The sequence below is a fragment of the Phoenix dactylifera genome, chromosome 11 (genome assembly GCF_051530095.1).
Source record: "Phoenix dactylifera cultivar Ajwa chromosome 11, Ajwa_hap1_PhDact_Kaust_v1.1, whole genome shotgun sequence".
Lineage (NCBI taxonomy): Eukaryota > Viridiplantae > Streptophyta > Magnoliopsida > Arecales > Arecaceae > Phoenix > Phoenix dactylifera.
Window position 1 is genome coordinate 25,577,850 of NC_143200.1, and position 15,910 is coordinate 25,593,759.

Here is a 15,910-nt window from a genome sequence, read left to right on the forward strand (position 1 = left end):
AACTAGTTCTTCAAGCAGAAAGATATATGAATAAAAAAACTTACAGTGATTAATCCAAGAGGAGATGCAACAATGATGTCTGAAGAATAAAAGTCGCTATACAGTTTTATGCTTCTCCTACAAAAATAACAACAAAAAAAATCATTTCACATTTTTCATAGTTCATCATGTGACAACACTCTCATAACAGAAATGATTTGCCAAGAAACTAAAATGAATAAGTTTCATATAAAGGCTAATATTTTTAAGATCCAGACCTATGGTAACAATGAGAGACAAGTGATCGTCAATCTCGGTATTGTAATTACAAACTTTATATCCCCCTCTTAGAAGAGCAAAAGATTCAAAATATATGGTTGCCCACTAGTAGGTGTGTTTAAAAACTGTTCAAAAATGCCATTGATGGTGATATGTTGTTCCTCTTTTTTCAAACTTTTTATATTTACCTGTCAAAGAAAAAAAGAAAGCAAAACTATGTGCTCGGCATCGATTTTCCTCTATAGAATAAGCAGGATATCCACCAAATCATGACAAATAGAGACATATGTAACAAACATTACATGTGAAACAAAAGAAAATTTACAACAGCATATGGTAGTAGCATTTGTTTATTGCTGATCACGAAGTTGTACCGATTCAGATAATATTCACGTAAAATAGCACACAAACCATAGTTCGCCGCACCGGCCCGAACCGGGCGGTACGGAGCATATCGTACCGTATCAGTTCGGTACAGATATCCGGTACAGGTGGCGTACGGACACTTGGTATGCCGAATCCATATCGATATAGTACTAGTATGGCACCAGTACGGAATCCAATACCGAGACGGCGAATTTTGACACAAACTCATTGTGAACAAGCCAATACACAACGTACAATCACAAATTTGTGCTCATAACTCATATGAAGATGAGTTATCAACTGTAACACAAAGTAATGCTACATGCTCTTCCTGATGAAGCAGCAAATATTTAAAAGGTCAGCCTGATAACAACTTACATGGAACATTCGGTCATCCTTCAAAACAAACTAAAAAACCTAAAAGATTATAATGTTGGTTTGGTAGATGCAACATAGAGAAGCTGAGTATATTATTGCTTGCTTTGAAAAACAGGTCATCTTTGTTGAAATAAAACTATGGTCAAAATTACCCAAAAAAAATGAAAAGGCAATACCATGGAAAGGATCTCAAGGAATAGCATAAGTTGCATAACTAATGAAGTCAAAGAGCTAATTAAAAAAAAAAAAACTTGAATAGGCATCTCCTTGGGTTCCCAATACTTACAAAGTGGTTTGGTCAGAAATGATAGAAAAATCCATTTTCTTTTATGAAGGTCTTTTTGTCCACAATAAAACATGACATTTAGCAGCCAATTTTGAGATAGACAAATTGGCAGAGGTGACTCTCCTTGCCAATCTTTCTACTCAGCCCTGAAGCTGCGATTTGATTGTAGAATCTCAAGAAGCTCATTAATGATTTCCAAACCAATGTCTCTATACAGCTTTCAAAAGCACTTTGATTGTGATCCTTAAAAAGACTATTGGATGATGAAGGACTTCTTTAAAAAAATCCATTATTGTTTGCTATAATAGAAAGGGCTATGACTAGGGTTTTATTCACTTGTTTGCTAGCTAACACAGCAAAGATTTTTCTTTTTTGGGTAATACAACAAACATTTATTTAAAGATTTTTATTTTATTGTGGTTTAGAGGGTGAGCTTTGGTGCAATGGTAAGTGCTCTTTTGTGACTTGGAGGTCATGGATTCGAAACATAGAAACAGCCTCTCAATACACAAAGCTAAGACTGCATATATTTGACCCTTCCCAGACCTTGCAATGGGAGGAGCCCCGTTCACTAGGCTGCCTTTTAGTTTAATATGGTTTCTCTAGTAAGTTTAAGCAGGGGAAGAGCTTGAGCTGCATGCCCCATCTGTAGGTTCTATGCCTTCCTAACTAATGATTAACATATAACCCAAACAACCATATTTGGAGGCATTACCTTAATGATTTATACCATAACTATAAGAAACAAGATTGTTCCTATACCTGGGGTCAGCTTTACGAATTCTTTTTTGTAACATATTCCTATTAAGCATAACCCTTTTACATACTACTTCAAATTCCATCACAAATTCAATCAGAAATTTTCCTGCTGGCTTAGGGTTACATGACAGCAAGATTTGAGAGAACATTTCAGCTATTCCACATGATCAGGGTCAAGTTTATTAAAAAAAGAAAAAAAAAGGCAACCAAGAATTTGACCATCAGAGTGAAAAATCAATAGCAACCATAATAAAATATAGTGCATACAATGAAGAAGTGAAAATAGTTACTTTGTGAACTTTATCCCCAGCATGAAGTGGTCATTGTTGTTTCCACCAAACAGAATTTGGAAGTCTGCAGGTTTTGCAGGCTTCTGAGATTTTGAACTGCCATCTTTCTGTTCATCATCATCCTCGACATCACCAGTTCCAAACTCCTCAGAAAAGCGATCCATGTGCTCCACATTGGCCTAGAAGTTATCATATAATCGTCAACTAAGAAATTGATAGAATAGCAAAGCCCAAGAAAAAAATACATGAAAACTAAATCTCTAAATTTTATTTTTCATCGCATCACTCATTAAACCCAAAGTGTTCTGTACTAGGTATAAAGGGATCCAATGCTAGTTTAGATGCTACAAGAACACATCCAAAGACCAACACAGCAAGTTAGGGCCATTTTCACACCAACATCAATATGTTTGCAGATCATATCCATCATCCAGGACAGTTGTGGATCATTATGTGTAGGTAATTGACAAAAAAAAAAATTGATCAAATAAGTTATTCTGCCTATAGAAGCAATTATTAACCATTAAATAATACTTATAACTCTTTAATGGACATGTTGTAATTAAAATATGATAACAATATATTTAGTAAAATTACTATTATTAACTATAGTTGCAAATGTATAACAATGGCAATGACAAATAAATATACCAATTAAAAAAAAATTCCATAGCATAAATTGCTAAAAATAATTATAGTCCATATATTATGGCCATTATTTATATCCATTGTTCATGAACATAAACTCATGATATGGGACAAAATTATTAACAAAGTCATGATACTGTTGTATAAAACCAAGACAACAACTTCAGACAATGACAGATAGCCTTTTTATGTTTATTAGACAATACCAAAGCCATTTCATTTATCTTGTACATGACACAGCAATTGAAGCTAGTTGGTGTCTCGCTGAAAAAAATCAGATTGGAAAGTGATTACAAATGCCCAAGGAAATAATTTTGGAGGTAATCAGCACCATAAGCTTATCACATGAATGAGTTTGGCATCCAACACCATTTAGCTACACGGTTTACATTCTTATACCAGAACGGGATCAATCTTAATGTTCATATACAATAAGACAATGAACATTTACCCCACATCTACAACAAATGATCAAAAGATAGCAGAGTTTCTTGATTAGAAAGTCAATTTGATTGAAATGACAAAAACTGAAAAGTAAGGCATAACAATTCATAAAATTAAACACTCATCACATGTCACTGCAAGTTACTGACACCAGCATCTCGGTTTTTATTTACCAGTTAGTCCACTCATGTAAGTTCATAAGTTGTTCAAAGAGTCAAAGGGTCAATAGTATCACATCTGCAAATGATCATCATACATATTTAAGCATATACTTGATCACTTTTTATAACCAAATGATTTAAGTACTGCTTACTTGAATTCTGGTATACATATTTAAGTATACCAGAATTCAACAGGTATAACTATCTCCATAAACAAGTCTCTATATTGTATCAAAGAAAGAAAGAAAGAAAGAGAAATGCAGAAAACAGCACCACGACAGCAAGGATAAAGCATACTTTGTTTGATATTGGAGTAAGTTGGATTAGCCTCTTCACAACACGAAGTGCAATGCTTCCAAGTGGCAATATGAACATAACCTACGCACATCCAAGCATAATCTATAAAGTCAACATTTATAAAAAGGAGAGAGGAGGGAAAAAAATAAAGTCACATTCAAACCAAAAGGATATAAGTAGAAAAAAGCTAAATTTCTGATTTGTGGAACTCAAACTAAAATATATGTTTGTACCAAGTAAGAAATTAATCATAATGCTCAAAAAATTACTCATAGTTGATTCTACTATTTTCACTCATCTCATTAGAATGCCTACAATCATGTGTAATAAGACAACTATCCTTTACAGAAAGTTGATGAAGTACATAAGGGAAAATGCATACAAAAAAGTAAATGATGATGTGAAATTTAAGCCCCTAAATGAAGATACTAAACATTCCTAAACTCAATACAGACGAGCCAGTTTCATAATAACAGACTAATAGTCTTAGGACATAACAAGCTCTTCCTACTTAGCTACACATGTCAATCAAATTAATACTATATTATCTTTCTATTAAACTAACTAACAAAATGGTCAATTAACTGGGAAACTAATGTGTTGGGAAAGTCTGATGTATCTCGCATCTGCATAATGTCAAGACAGACAAATTAGGTTAGCCATCAGCCAGATTCACACAACCATATGACTTATACACAGCAGGAGACTTTGATTATGAGGTCAACTGGGTTAGTATAAGTTCTTATAAGCACATTAATAATCATTGATGTCTGTAAAATAACTCTCGTCTAAAAAAGGAACTGAATACTTGCAATTTAACTTTGAAGCTTCAACCCTTATACTTGCAACATCCCTTCTCCGTCCACTGTTTATGCCTCAGATTCCTCATAATCATGTGTCAAGCTTTTTCAGCAAAATTTGAGAAGAATAGTGTACATAGGGAGTGGAAGAGGAAACTCATGCAGCACTGCCCCATAAGCTTGTAATGATCATGTTGATCCTTTCCTCCATCATCACTCCAGATACCATTGCCCCACTACCTCTTGCATAGCTTGTGTGACCAAGCTGGTCAATCCACATCACAATTAAATGTTCCTGGGCGAGAGTCAGGTCAAAACTGAGCTAGATAGACCAAGTCCCAATTCGTACCATGATTTCTAGCAAGTTGTTTGACATTCTGGAACAATATTACATGGTTAATCATAACCATATCTCAAGTAGTCAACATTTCCACGTGTCCGCTTTTTGTCGCACACACTTGGATCTTTTACACCATCAGCAGTTTTGAACTTCCTCACGAGCTTCCTCCAGATGCCTAGATATGCTCTTGATAACTTAATGACTTACACCAACTTTGTGACTTCACAAACAGGTAGTCACAATATTTTTCTCTGATTCAACTTAATAAAGGATAATGAATACCAAGATGACACACATAACATATGGGAAATAGTTGTATGATAAAAAGGGATGACAACTAAAGATGGATGAACGGCAACACTAAACATAGTTAATCAATTTATGACATGCAAGAGATAATGAAAACAAAGTTCTGCAAAACTAAATATGCGCAGTTTTAAAAATAGTTTACTCATAAAATCGAAATGAATTTACAAAACTTTTAGTTAAATAAATAGAAGCACAGAAATTCAAAAGAATTTTTCTAATTTGTTTAAATTTATTGAACCCCGAGATTTTAACCCTTACTTTGTTGCCACATTTAATAAGGAGCTTTCATCATTACCTTTGGGCGAGTAAAACCTTGATCTAGGAAGGTGCCACCCCGAAGAACCTCTTCCTTATTACCTTCTTGATGCTTGGCCAGTTTTGCGTCACTCTTGATCACAAGATCTCTTGTCTTATAAACATGATTTAGCTGTACAAGAATATACATAAATCATGACTCATTTCAACTCACAACTTATATTATTTTAACACTTAGCGATAGCAATGCAAGATTTTTTTACAGAAACAAGACAATGGCAAAAGATCTGCACGTACGGCATGCATGATATACGCATCCATGATACTTGAATCCTCTTCGTTGCCTTTGAGATAAAATGGTTTCTTGTTGCAATGCAATATATCTCGATAACTACTGCCTGCAATAAGTACAAACAAGCAAGAAAAATTCTCATGCTTTCCCACAAGGCAAAACCCTGTTAACTTCTCATGCAATGAAACGCATATAACATAGACAGACAGGGGAAACAGTGAAACTTAACCAAAATAAATTTCATTGCTTTGACTGAAAAATATGTTGATACATAAGATTTAACTTTCAATTTAAGAATTCTACTTAATTTTAGGTCACTTAAAAATATTGTTTGACTGCTTAATCTGGTTAAACGCATAGTGGCAGATGAAAGTCATGGTAGTAGTGGCATCAATCTCCACTTATCCAATCTAGATTACAAACTAATCCCTTCACAAGTTAATCTTAGTGTACTTGTAGACAGGCAAAAGTAATTTATATTATTAAACTAGGAAAAACAGCAGTACAAGTGTACAGCGAGGATGAAGTGCATGTATGGGTTCCATTAGGGGCAAAGAAGACAACAGGCTGCCTCATCCTTCAAAACTCAACACACAAACACACCACCATGCACACCAAAAATGCACATTAGCCCATATCCAAAGTCAACCAACCAAGGTCCGCCGTACCGGTACCGGTCGGTGTACCGGTGGCCGGCCGGACCGGTACGGTACCGGTCTGGTCCGGTACGTACCGGCTGGTACCGGTCCCGTACCGGTCGGTACCGGGTGGTTTCAAAAACCACAGCGCGCGGCGCTGTGGTTCTAAAAAAAAAAAAAAAAAACCGGCCGGTTCGCACCGGTACGAGGCCGGTACCGGCCGGTACGGGCTCCGAACCGGCCGGTACCGGCCGGTTCGGATAAAAAACCGGGAAATACCGGTTTTTTATCCGTTCCGGTACCGGTCCACGGCCGGACCGGTACGGGCCGGTACAGCATTCCATGAACCAACCCTTAGCATTAAAAAAATATTTTTCTAAAATATTCTTTTTCTTCAAAAAGTATGATTCTTAACCTACTAAACTACCTGCCATAATGGATGGGAATGCGTGTTTGTTTTCTTTCTTTCAACCATTTGCTTTAGCATATAAACTTTACACTAATTTATGGCTTAGTATACTTTTCATGGAATCAGCAAAAGCTTTTAGAATGTCCAATAGAACAACAAATGACACAAGGTAATTTGAGTGAACAAACTGGGATTTATGAAGCACAAATAATCTCCTAAAAAATCCTCCGGCCAAAGAACATAGCATTCATGCAATCACTGAAAAAGACAAAAAAAAAAAGAGAAAATCCATGTGTGCATATAACATGAAAGATCAAGGAAAGAGTACTTACATAGTGAAAAAAAGAATCTCTGTCTAGATGTATCAAAGTCACTGAAGCCAGAAGTTTTATAGATGTCAAGCCAGTGGTTATACAACTTTTGCATAAGCCCATAATTTTGATCGCTGTTAGTTTCCTACAAAGTAAGAAAAACAAAGTATGGATTAAAATCCTCAAGGTGTCGAGTTAATATTAATCTTAGTAGTTTCTGCAGTGATAAGAATACCACGTTAGCTTGAAAAAGTCTCACCAACAGATAATGTATATGAAGCTTTATATCATTTCAATTTAAGTCATGCTTAATTCAACATCTATCAAAATGAAATATGTCATCATATTGCTCTAGAAGGTGAAACAACTGAGTTTTGTATCACAAGGGAGAATGAAAACTACACTACATACACCAACTTTTAAGAATTCCAGATGCCAACAAGCAAGGTGAGAATGGCAATCAGTTAATGAACAAAAATCCTGATATTTATGACATATGACTAACATGGTGCCACAGATAGAGAAAGGAAAATATTAAATTGCTGAAGCAAAATGTGATAACAATGTATGCCTCATATAATATTATTATTTATATGTTCATTGATGCAAACCCATATGGTAAACTAAGAAAATACCATTGAAACTTGATCTCCTGTTCCAGCCCACCTAGACACCGGCGTGCTAATTGCAGGCAACTCCCATTTAAATTTCCATTTATTCTTCATCAATTCGTCAACCTCTTCATTTGTTAGGATATGCCCCAAGTGATGATGAAAAGAGCTGCATGGAGCCAATTGTCGCTTTACCTTTAAGATCAAGTTTACATATAAAGCAATAAACAAAGAGAGCATATGCAAAATTAGTTTCCTTATTAGTAGATGGAGATACATTAAGCAAGAACATGACATCCTAAATCATATTGCAAGATTTGGCTGTTTGGGCTCAAAAACCAATTTGACAGTAAAGGGCATTAATATCCATGTAATTTATCTTTTATTGACAATAAAGAATATAAGGATCCCTACTGTATAAAACAGAGCATGACTCCTTAAAGCCACACAAGCATCCTCAGATATTATTAATAAAAATGGCTGAAAGACACAACAACCTTGTGCTCTCTGGTTCATCTAAAATTGTCTGGCCGCTGATCTCCAAGTCCTGAGAATCACCGGCATCAGAGTTTCCATCTTCATCTCCAGTTTCATCTTCCTCAGTCTGCTCCAACATATCAGCAGGCCCATGCTCTCCTAGATCATCTTCTTCAGCATCTCCCAAACTAGATTCACTAACAGAACCTCAAAATGAGAAGAAGAAAGGTTTCAGTTTGAGCTTTGGATAACTAAAAAAGCAAGAATAAACAAATAAGGTTTTTGTGCATTCACATAAAAGCAAACAATATCCAACCCTGAAGGAGCGGAAAATATCCAAAAGTAGTTCCACAAAAACCCCAATTCAAAAAGTGTCATCCCAGTAAAGCATCAATTAAGTAGGTGTGAGTTCACTTAAACAACCAACCTGTTCTCGTTTAGATATTTACAAGGCCCCGCAAGTTAAATGTAAGAATCAGAGCACAGAATAATTTCTTAGTCCACCATTAAAATCACTGAACCAGAAAGTTGACAAAGGATGCCTAAATTATACTGTTGGAGGCAATTTATATACCATGTTTTAGCACTCTCTTGCAATCCCATTTCCTATAACAATTGAAAATTGACGACATGAGTTCTCTAACTTCTTCCATCCAAACTTATTGCATCTCCTGCACAAATTCCCACCATGCTACAGAAAAATAAATTTCTCACTAACCCATGCAAGCCTAAAGGATTAAAAAACTGAATTTCATACTCAATATGGGGTTCATTAAACACTCAAAAACCTCTGTTTCATTAAATTTGTGTGAACTCATATCATGTGAGTGAAACATATTCTAGGACAGTGCTTAATGTGTTTGGCACAATGCAACCATTATATATACAAACAATGCAACCATCATATACAAGGGTAGCAATTAATAAGAATGGTTGAAGAGCAATTCAAAAGGCCAAAAAATAGAAAAAAACTTGTTTTTTATAGTGACATCTACCTTCCACCTAACTATCATTTTCTATATGCATAGATATGTGTGTGAATAGAGATTTGTAAGTGCGGATATAGAGAAAACATATAACCATTCTGCTTAAGAAATAAAAAAGAAAAAAAGACTAAGCAATACAACACGTAGATATACCATCCACCTGTGCCAACATCTTCCTCTTCAGACAAACTAGCGGACTCAAATGTGCCAATCTCGTCTTCCTCGCTATCACTTCTACCCTCTTGTTCTAGTTGTCTACATGGAGCAAAGTTTAGATAATCTTCATAAGCTACAATTTATGCAAGCATATATTTTCCACATTGATGGAAGATGGAAAATGTTTGATAACTTTAATAAGCTACAATACATAGGCAAAAATTCCAAAAAATGAGAAGAAAAATCAGAAAGAAAAGTTGTTGACTTGATAAAGTTTTTGTTATACAGGATCAAGCAAGCACATTATTAAGTTACATGACCAAAATGCATAGTCAAATTGCTTTGTTTAACATTTACCATCTAGAGCAATCACTAATGTTAAGATGTGTTTAAACACTTCATTTAAACTTATCTTCATTTTTTTAAGTTAAACTGAAATATACATGATTATTAACAATGAAATAGTACATTAGTTTAGTGCAAGAATTGAATGCCATTTCATATTCTAGTTGAAGTTCTATTTCTCGATTAAGTCCTCTTTAGTGAAATAGACAACTTTGATTATGACAACTATTACATGGGAAAGTCTGTCCACACATTGATTTTTAGAAATTTATTTTACAAAAACAAATAATAATCATCTTGAAGCTAAGCATAGTTGAATCAACAGGAAGAAAATTACATGTTGAATTTTAGGTGATATAAGAAGGTTGCAAAACAAGTACTTCAAATATTTCACACATAATGATAATCTACAACGTTTCCACTTATTTTGAACATATCTTAAAATCCAAGTTCTTTCTAGTACTCTAATCACTCAACTATTCACAAATATTCAGCTCTAATTTTACTCATTAAATACCGCCGAAGCTGTTGGATGAGAGACTAAAAATTCAGAAAGTATCCAATTATATATCTGACATAAGCCAATTTTTTAATGTTATTGGCATCATAATTTTCTACAGCAATATAGGATGAACAGGGACGAAGATTGTCTGTTCGTAATAGGGAACTTAAATTCCATTATTATTTTTGTACCAGGATAGAGCCTTGGTTCATACATTACAAGATTTCCTCACAACTGCAATCCCATTGATTTAAGTGGACCCTCAATGAAAGAGGCTCCAAACTAATTTAGATAGATGCCTCTGTTTAACAAATAAGATTTGTAGTTTGTGTTCATAAAATTATCCCAGTAAACATACAAATCGCTTATTGACATACAGAAGAAAAGGAATTAAGAGAAGAAAAGAAAATGTTCTAACAAATCCCCTACACGTTCCATATTATAACACAAATGAAACAAAATAAGAGAACAGAAACAACAAAAAAAAATATTTTCAAGACTGCCATTAAAAAGATACATTAGTAATAGTAAAAATGTAAAATAAAAAAAATATATATATACACATTCCCAACCTTCCACATGCCAAAAAATAAACATTATCACAGCATCTAAAAATCATGGTATGCCATACTGGCCTGAAAAGGGCGATACGGAGCATACCATACCAATTATTTCAGGACGGTACAGAGTGTACCATACCAGTTCGATACCAATACCCGGTACAAGTGGCGTACCAACATTCAGTATGCCAAAAAAACTCCGTACCGTACTGTACCGATACTGTGCTAGTGTGGCGCCGGTATAGAATCCGGTACCAAGACAACGAACCTTGTCTAGAATACAAAATTAATGAGAGGAGACAGAGTGGCACCAAATCCTCGAGAAATGAGGTATTTTGTGTTCATATTTTTTTGATAGAGTTGTTATTTTAGCAATGTGTGCCCATTCTGACATTTACTAAAAGAAGCAAAGCAAATCTTTTAATTTAGTGTCTTTCTGTGAATTATGCCAAAAAAAACCTTGTGGTTTAAACATGTAGGACAAGATTATACACCATTGCAGAGGCATCCATTATAGTATATAAATTAGAAGAAACAGAAAAATTTCCTAGCATTTTTTTGTGCTGCAAATGGGCTTGTGTGTGTTCCATCTTGATGGTTGATGCAATAAAAGACAAAGTTCTAAGGTTGATCTACAATTAATCAATATAAGAATGATATGCAGCAACTAAAACTCCAGTAGAAAAATTACTTCTTAAGTGCCAGCTTGCCCTCAAAAATATTTTTCATAGATAAGCTTGGACTAGAAAGGTTCAGTTTCAAAGGAAAACTTGAAACTAACTTACGTAATTTTGGAACCTTTAGTTACTAGCAGAAATAGAGTGTTTCCTTGTTGATTGATTTAAATGTTGAGAGCTCATTATACAATATGAATTCATTCAAATGAATGGAGGTTGTATCAAAAAAATGAATCACTGATGCTACATCTAAAATGTATAGCATGCAGTCCATAATGAAGTGGCAAGTTAATATACAGCAAACTGCCAGAATGCCTGCAAGGTATTAAAATATATATAGGTCTTTCAAGTAGACAGGGTGCCTCGAATTTGTTGAAGTGCATGGGAAATTAAACAGTTGCTAAAAACAGAAGCAACAAAAAAAAAGCTCATAGCCAACAAACAACGACTTACCTCTTTTTGTACAAGGTGGCAAGTTTCTCACTACCAGATCCCAGTGCCTTTAATAAATTGCCGAACACCGAAGGTTCCCTAAAAATATCTTCCTCTTGATTGACACTATTTGAAAGTTCTTTGAGAGAATATCCTGTATTGAATTTTGACATAGGTTAAATTGCGAAGTACAATACTAAAAGTGATATAAGGTAATGCGCATGTCAAGCTTCTGTTATTTCTTCCCCAAATATCGAGGTGTGATAAAATGTTTCTGGTCCATATACTTGCACATAATATCAAGACATTCAAGATAGATGTGGCAACATGTTAATGGTGCTATTTTATGGTCCAAATATAAGTTATTCAGTGTATGAAGCGTCTTGAAACCATCTATAACTTTGTCAACTTGATCTAATTGGCCATAATTTGGTTACTGATTCTAAAGAATATAGTTTCTTTTTAGAGTATTATATACTCAGGTAACTTTGACATTAACGAGTATTCAACAAACTTGAGCAAGCAAAACATATGAGGCAAACATCCAGAGATAAACAAATAAATAAACAAGTATATCCACACCTGAAGTCAGCAATGAATCATTCGCTACTTTATCATCAGACTTCTTTCTAGGCTTCTTCGCAGCTTTGGTCATTTCAGGCTTGTCATTAAAAGGCCTCTTTATTGGCTGCTTCACAGTTTTGATCGTTTCTCGTGTTTTCAACTTCTTCAGCCCTGCAACAAGGTTTGTGTATATCAGTCTAAAATCTTCGCCGTCCATGCCATTCCAGAAATCCAAGTAACACAATCATACTGTAGCTTAAAAGCTCCGTAATAAGCTAGCAGAACGAAATTTCTTTGATCTACTATCTTTGTAATTTTTCTTGAATCAAAAAAACCAAAAAAATAGTAAGCCTGATTTATAAATTAATAACGACATTAGTTCAAGAAAAGAAAAAACTAACAGAAACTCGCAAATACTATTCGTCAAAACCTAAATTACTTTTTTAAGAACTGATGCAACATTTAAGAAATAGCGAAATTACCACGCCTAATCTTAGCGACACCAAGAAAAGAATAAATCAAAGAAGATTTGAAAGGGAAAAAACACGGAACTCTGAGGAACTGCTTTGCCAAGATTTTGCTATTCCAAGGAAAGGATAAGACAAAGAATATTTGACAGAAAAGCAGGGAAATTGTCCACGCTCTTTTGCTCCGAATTAATCAAGATTCAAGAAACCGTTCGACAAAAGTAGGATGCGAAGCAAAGCAACCCCAAAGTCTTTCACGTGGCTACAAACAGAGTGAAGGAGAGTGAGGATGAGGGCTACCTTTCTTCTCGGCGAGTGATTTTCCCATCATTAGAGTTTTAAGGAGGTTTGGGAGCGCAAGGTTTTCGAAAGGGGCAAACCGCTCCTCTTCTGGCCAGCGTCTTGGTCGACGGGGAGGATGGAGGGATGAGGACCAGAGAGAGAGAAGAAGGAAGAGAGAAAGGAGGAGGAGGAGTGGCTACCCGGGGCCGGCACACCAGGCCGGCGTCTGTGGCCCCTGGCGACGCGGCGGAGGGCAGAGACTTCGGTCGCAGGAAAGGAGAAACAGAGGAAGGGAAAGGGCGGCGGCCGGCTCTGACCTCGAGCGATCGGCTGCTGATCCGGCGCGGTCAGGGCGGCCGCCACGCCAACGAGGAGCGGAGGATGGGGGGCAGCCGGCGCTGTGGCAGTGGACCGGAAGGAGGAAGAGGAGGGAAGGCGACGGCGGAGCAGGGTTAGGGTTAGGGTCCGGGAGTTTCCTGCGCAACGAAGGGACGGTGGAAGGAGAAGGGTGCGGGCGGAGCAGGGTTAGGGTTGGGATCCTTGCGGCTGCGGCCTGTGGGCCGGCGGGCTGGATAATTCGGGTTCGGATCGGGTCGTTGGCGATTCAAAATTAACCCAAAAAACAACAGGTCTGATTGGATCTCAAAATTCAGTAAATTCAGACCCGATGGAAAGAGTCCAATTTTAAAACCTGACTCGAAATAGATTGGGTCGAATCTAATCAGATTGAATCTAATCGGATCGGGTCGGATTAAACCCAACCCATTTGCAGCCTTATTTAGGCCCATCAATGTTCTCCAAGATGGCGGTTTATTACCAACTTGGACCGGCCAACCCGTCCCAAGAACAACGGGTTAGGGTTAAGAACTCGAGATTTCAAAGCCATTGCAGCTCTTTCTAAGGGGGAGTCTCCTCCAACACCAACGACTCCTCTTCAAGCTCGTGAATTTCTTTGTGGCGGCGGAAGTGGTGATGGGATTCTTGGGGAGGCCGGAGCTATTTAAAAGAGTTAGGGTTTGTAGTGGTTGAGTAATTCTTTTGCAAGTATTTGCTAGTGCTATACCCGATAGGATGCTGATCCGACCCGCTTGGGTTGCTAGCCGGGAGGAGGACCGATGAGTGGCCCAGTTTGGAAGAAAAAATAGAGTAGGTGCGCATTCGGACAGTTTTTTTTTTTCGGCTTCATATTGAAAATGCTTATATTAGTTCCTATTGATGACCATGAATATCAGTCACTAGCTGCCCTCGACAGAGGTGTAAATGAGTCAAATTGGATGAGTGACCCCGACTCAATTTTTTATTTAAATCTTAATATTGGACCTAGATCTAACACAAAAAAAATCAAATCGAGTTAGCTCGAATTTACGGTCAGAATTTTTGACCCAACAAATCATTCGGGTTTGATTGGGTTGGATCCATGTACAAACCAATTCAAAAAAATCGAATCTCGATCAGATTCGAGTTACGCATATAGAGTTCTAAACTAAAAGAGTTAAATTTTGGATTAAAAAAATCCTAATTTCACCATAAGACATGGATATCTATTTGGAAGCATATTATGACACGTGCAATAAAATATTTTTTATTCCAACAAGATTTAAAAAATAAATGAAAAGGGTTCTGAAGGTTGAGCATTTTCTATTGATTATACAACTGTTATGTTTAAAAATTCTAATAGACTGAAACAAAGCATGGATAGAATGCCAAATTAGGCTCTGTTTGGGAAGCTGTTAGCAGTAGAGCTTTTAGAAATAGAGCTTTTGAGAGTATTTTTAGAGAATCAGAAAGTGTTTTTTGATTCTTCAGAAGCTTTTCCAAACGGGCCTTAATCATTGTATCAATTTACAATCTAAAAATCAGACTTATGAATCAAAAAAATATGTCCTTGACATGAGATAATGAGAAATGAAATCAGAGGGAAGGGTGAGAAGGGAGCAGCAATATATCATATGGCAACTTCCCTGGCGGCATCCTAGACTCCTGGTTTCCTAGTTTTTCTCTTCTAAATCACCACTAAAGTAGTACCAACAATTGATCTAGAGTGAGGTTTCTTGGCAGTTTGGTGCCTCTTCTTCGTAGTTTCAACATGGATATTTTGGCATAGAAGGCAAGAAAAAGAAAAGTATGCAGTGATCAGCCATAGCAGCGTACAGCATCCATCAACAGCGCGGAGCAATTACCTTCCTATGCTGCATCCTGTACATTGCAGTCCAGGTAAGCTTTAAAGGTTCGAGTCGGTTGTGAAAGTACGTCCTGCATTTTGAGTTGGCAACAGGAAGACCTGCATCACCGCGTAGCAGCCCCCACTGGCCTCTTCTTTATCAAGAAATATTCGATGCGAATAGAAATTTTTGCTTGTACCCTCTCCAACTCATAGATCATCCCACGTGTGAGTACGTCACTCCGGTGCCACCTCAGTGCCAGCTGGACTAGATAGCATTCCCACCGAGCGTGTCCAGGCAGGGGACATCCGGTTCCCAACATTTAATCGATGCCCGTACATTCAAATCTGAACCGCGCCGATGGAAGCAAAGCTCAGTTTCAATTGTGCTATCATCTTGGTGGCACCAGTAATAGTGTTTTGATAGCTTGTTGGTGTTTCTAATCTAG

At 36.6% G+C, this 15,910-nt stretch overlaps 1 protein-coding gene across 33 annotated transcripts in view; it reads right to left on the reverse strand.

Annotated features, from left to right (window-relative positions):
* Positions 1 to 13,874, reverse strand: part of NOF1 (U3 small nucleolar RNA-associated protein) — a 34,806-nt gene extending 20,932 nt beyond the window's left edge. For 7 of the 33 annotated variants that reach the window (XM_089926189.1, XM_089926188.1, XM_089926196.1 and 4 more), the window contains exons 1-12: positions 13,319 to 13,865; positions 12,570 to 12,722; positions 12,009 to 12,141; positions 9,476 to 9,570; positions 8,347 to 8,536; positions 7,877 to 8,021; positions 7,263 to 7,386; positions 5,889 to 5,989; positions 5,632 to 5,763; positions 3,888 to 3,968; positions 2,338 to 2,516; positions 45 to 117 (exon numbers count right to left, since the gene is read on the reverse strand). In XM_089926189.1, the coding sequence (XP_089782315.1) occupies positions 45 to 117; positions 2,338 to 2,516; positions 3,888 to 3,968; positions 5,632 to 5,763; positions 5,889 to 5,989; positions 7,263 to 7,386; positions 7,877 to 8,021; positions 8,347 to 8,536; positions 9,476 to 9,570; positions 12,009 to 12,141; positions 12,570 to 12,722; positions 13,319 to 13,349 (1,437 nt within the window). In that variant the 5' untranslated portion in view covers positions 13,350 to 13,865. Of the gene's footprint in view, positions 1 to 44; positions 118 to 2,337; positions 2,517 to 3,887; positions 3,969 to 5,631; positions 5,764 to 5,888; positions 5,990 to 7,262; positions 7,387 to 7,876; positions 8,048 to 8,346; positions 8,537 to 8,903; positions 9,134 to 9,468; positions 9,571 to 12,008; positions 12,145 to 12,569; positions 12,723 to 13,318 lie in introns of those variants that run through there. The other 26 variants (XM_089926192.1, XM_039128012.3, XM_088707461.2 and 23 more) reach the window with 16 other exon arrangements.
* Positions 13,875 to 15,910: the final 2,036 nt, after the last annotated feature.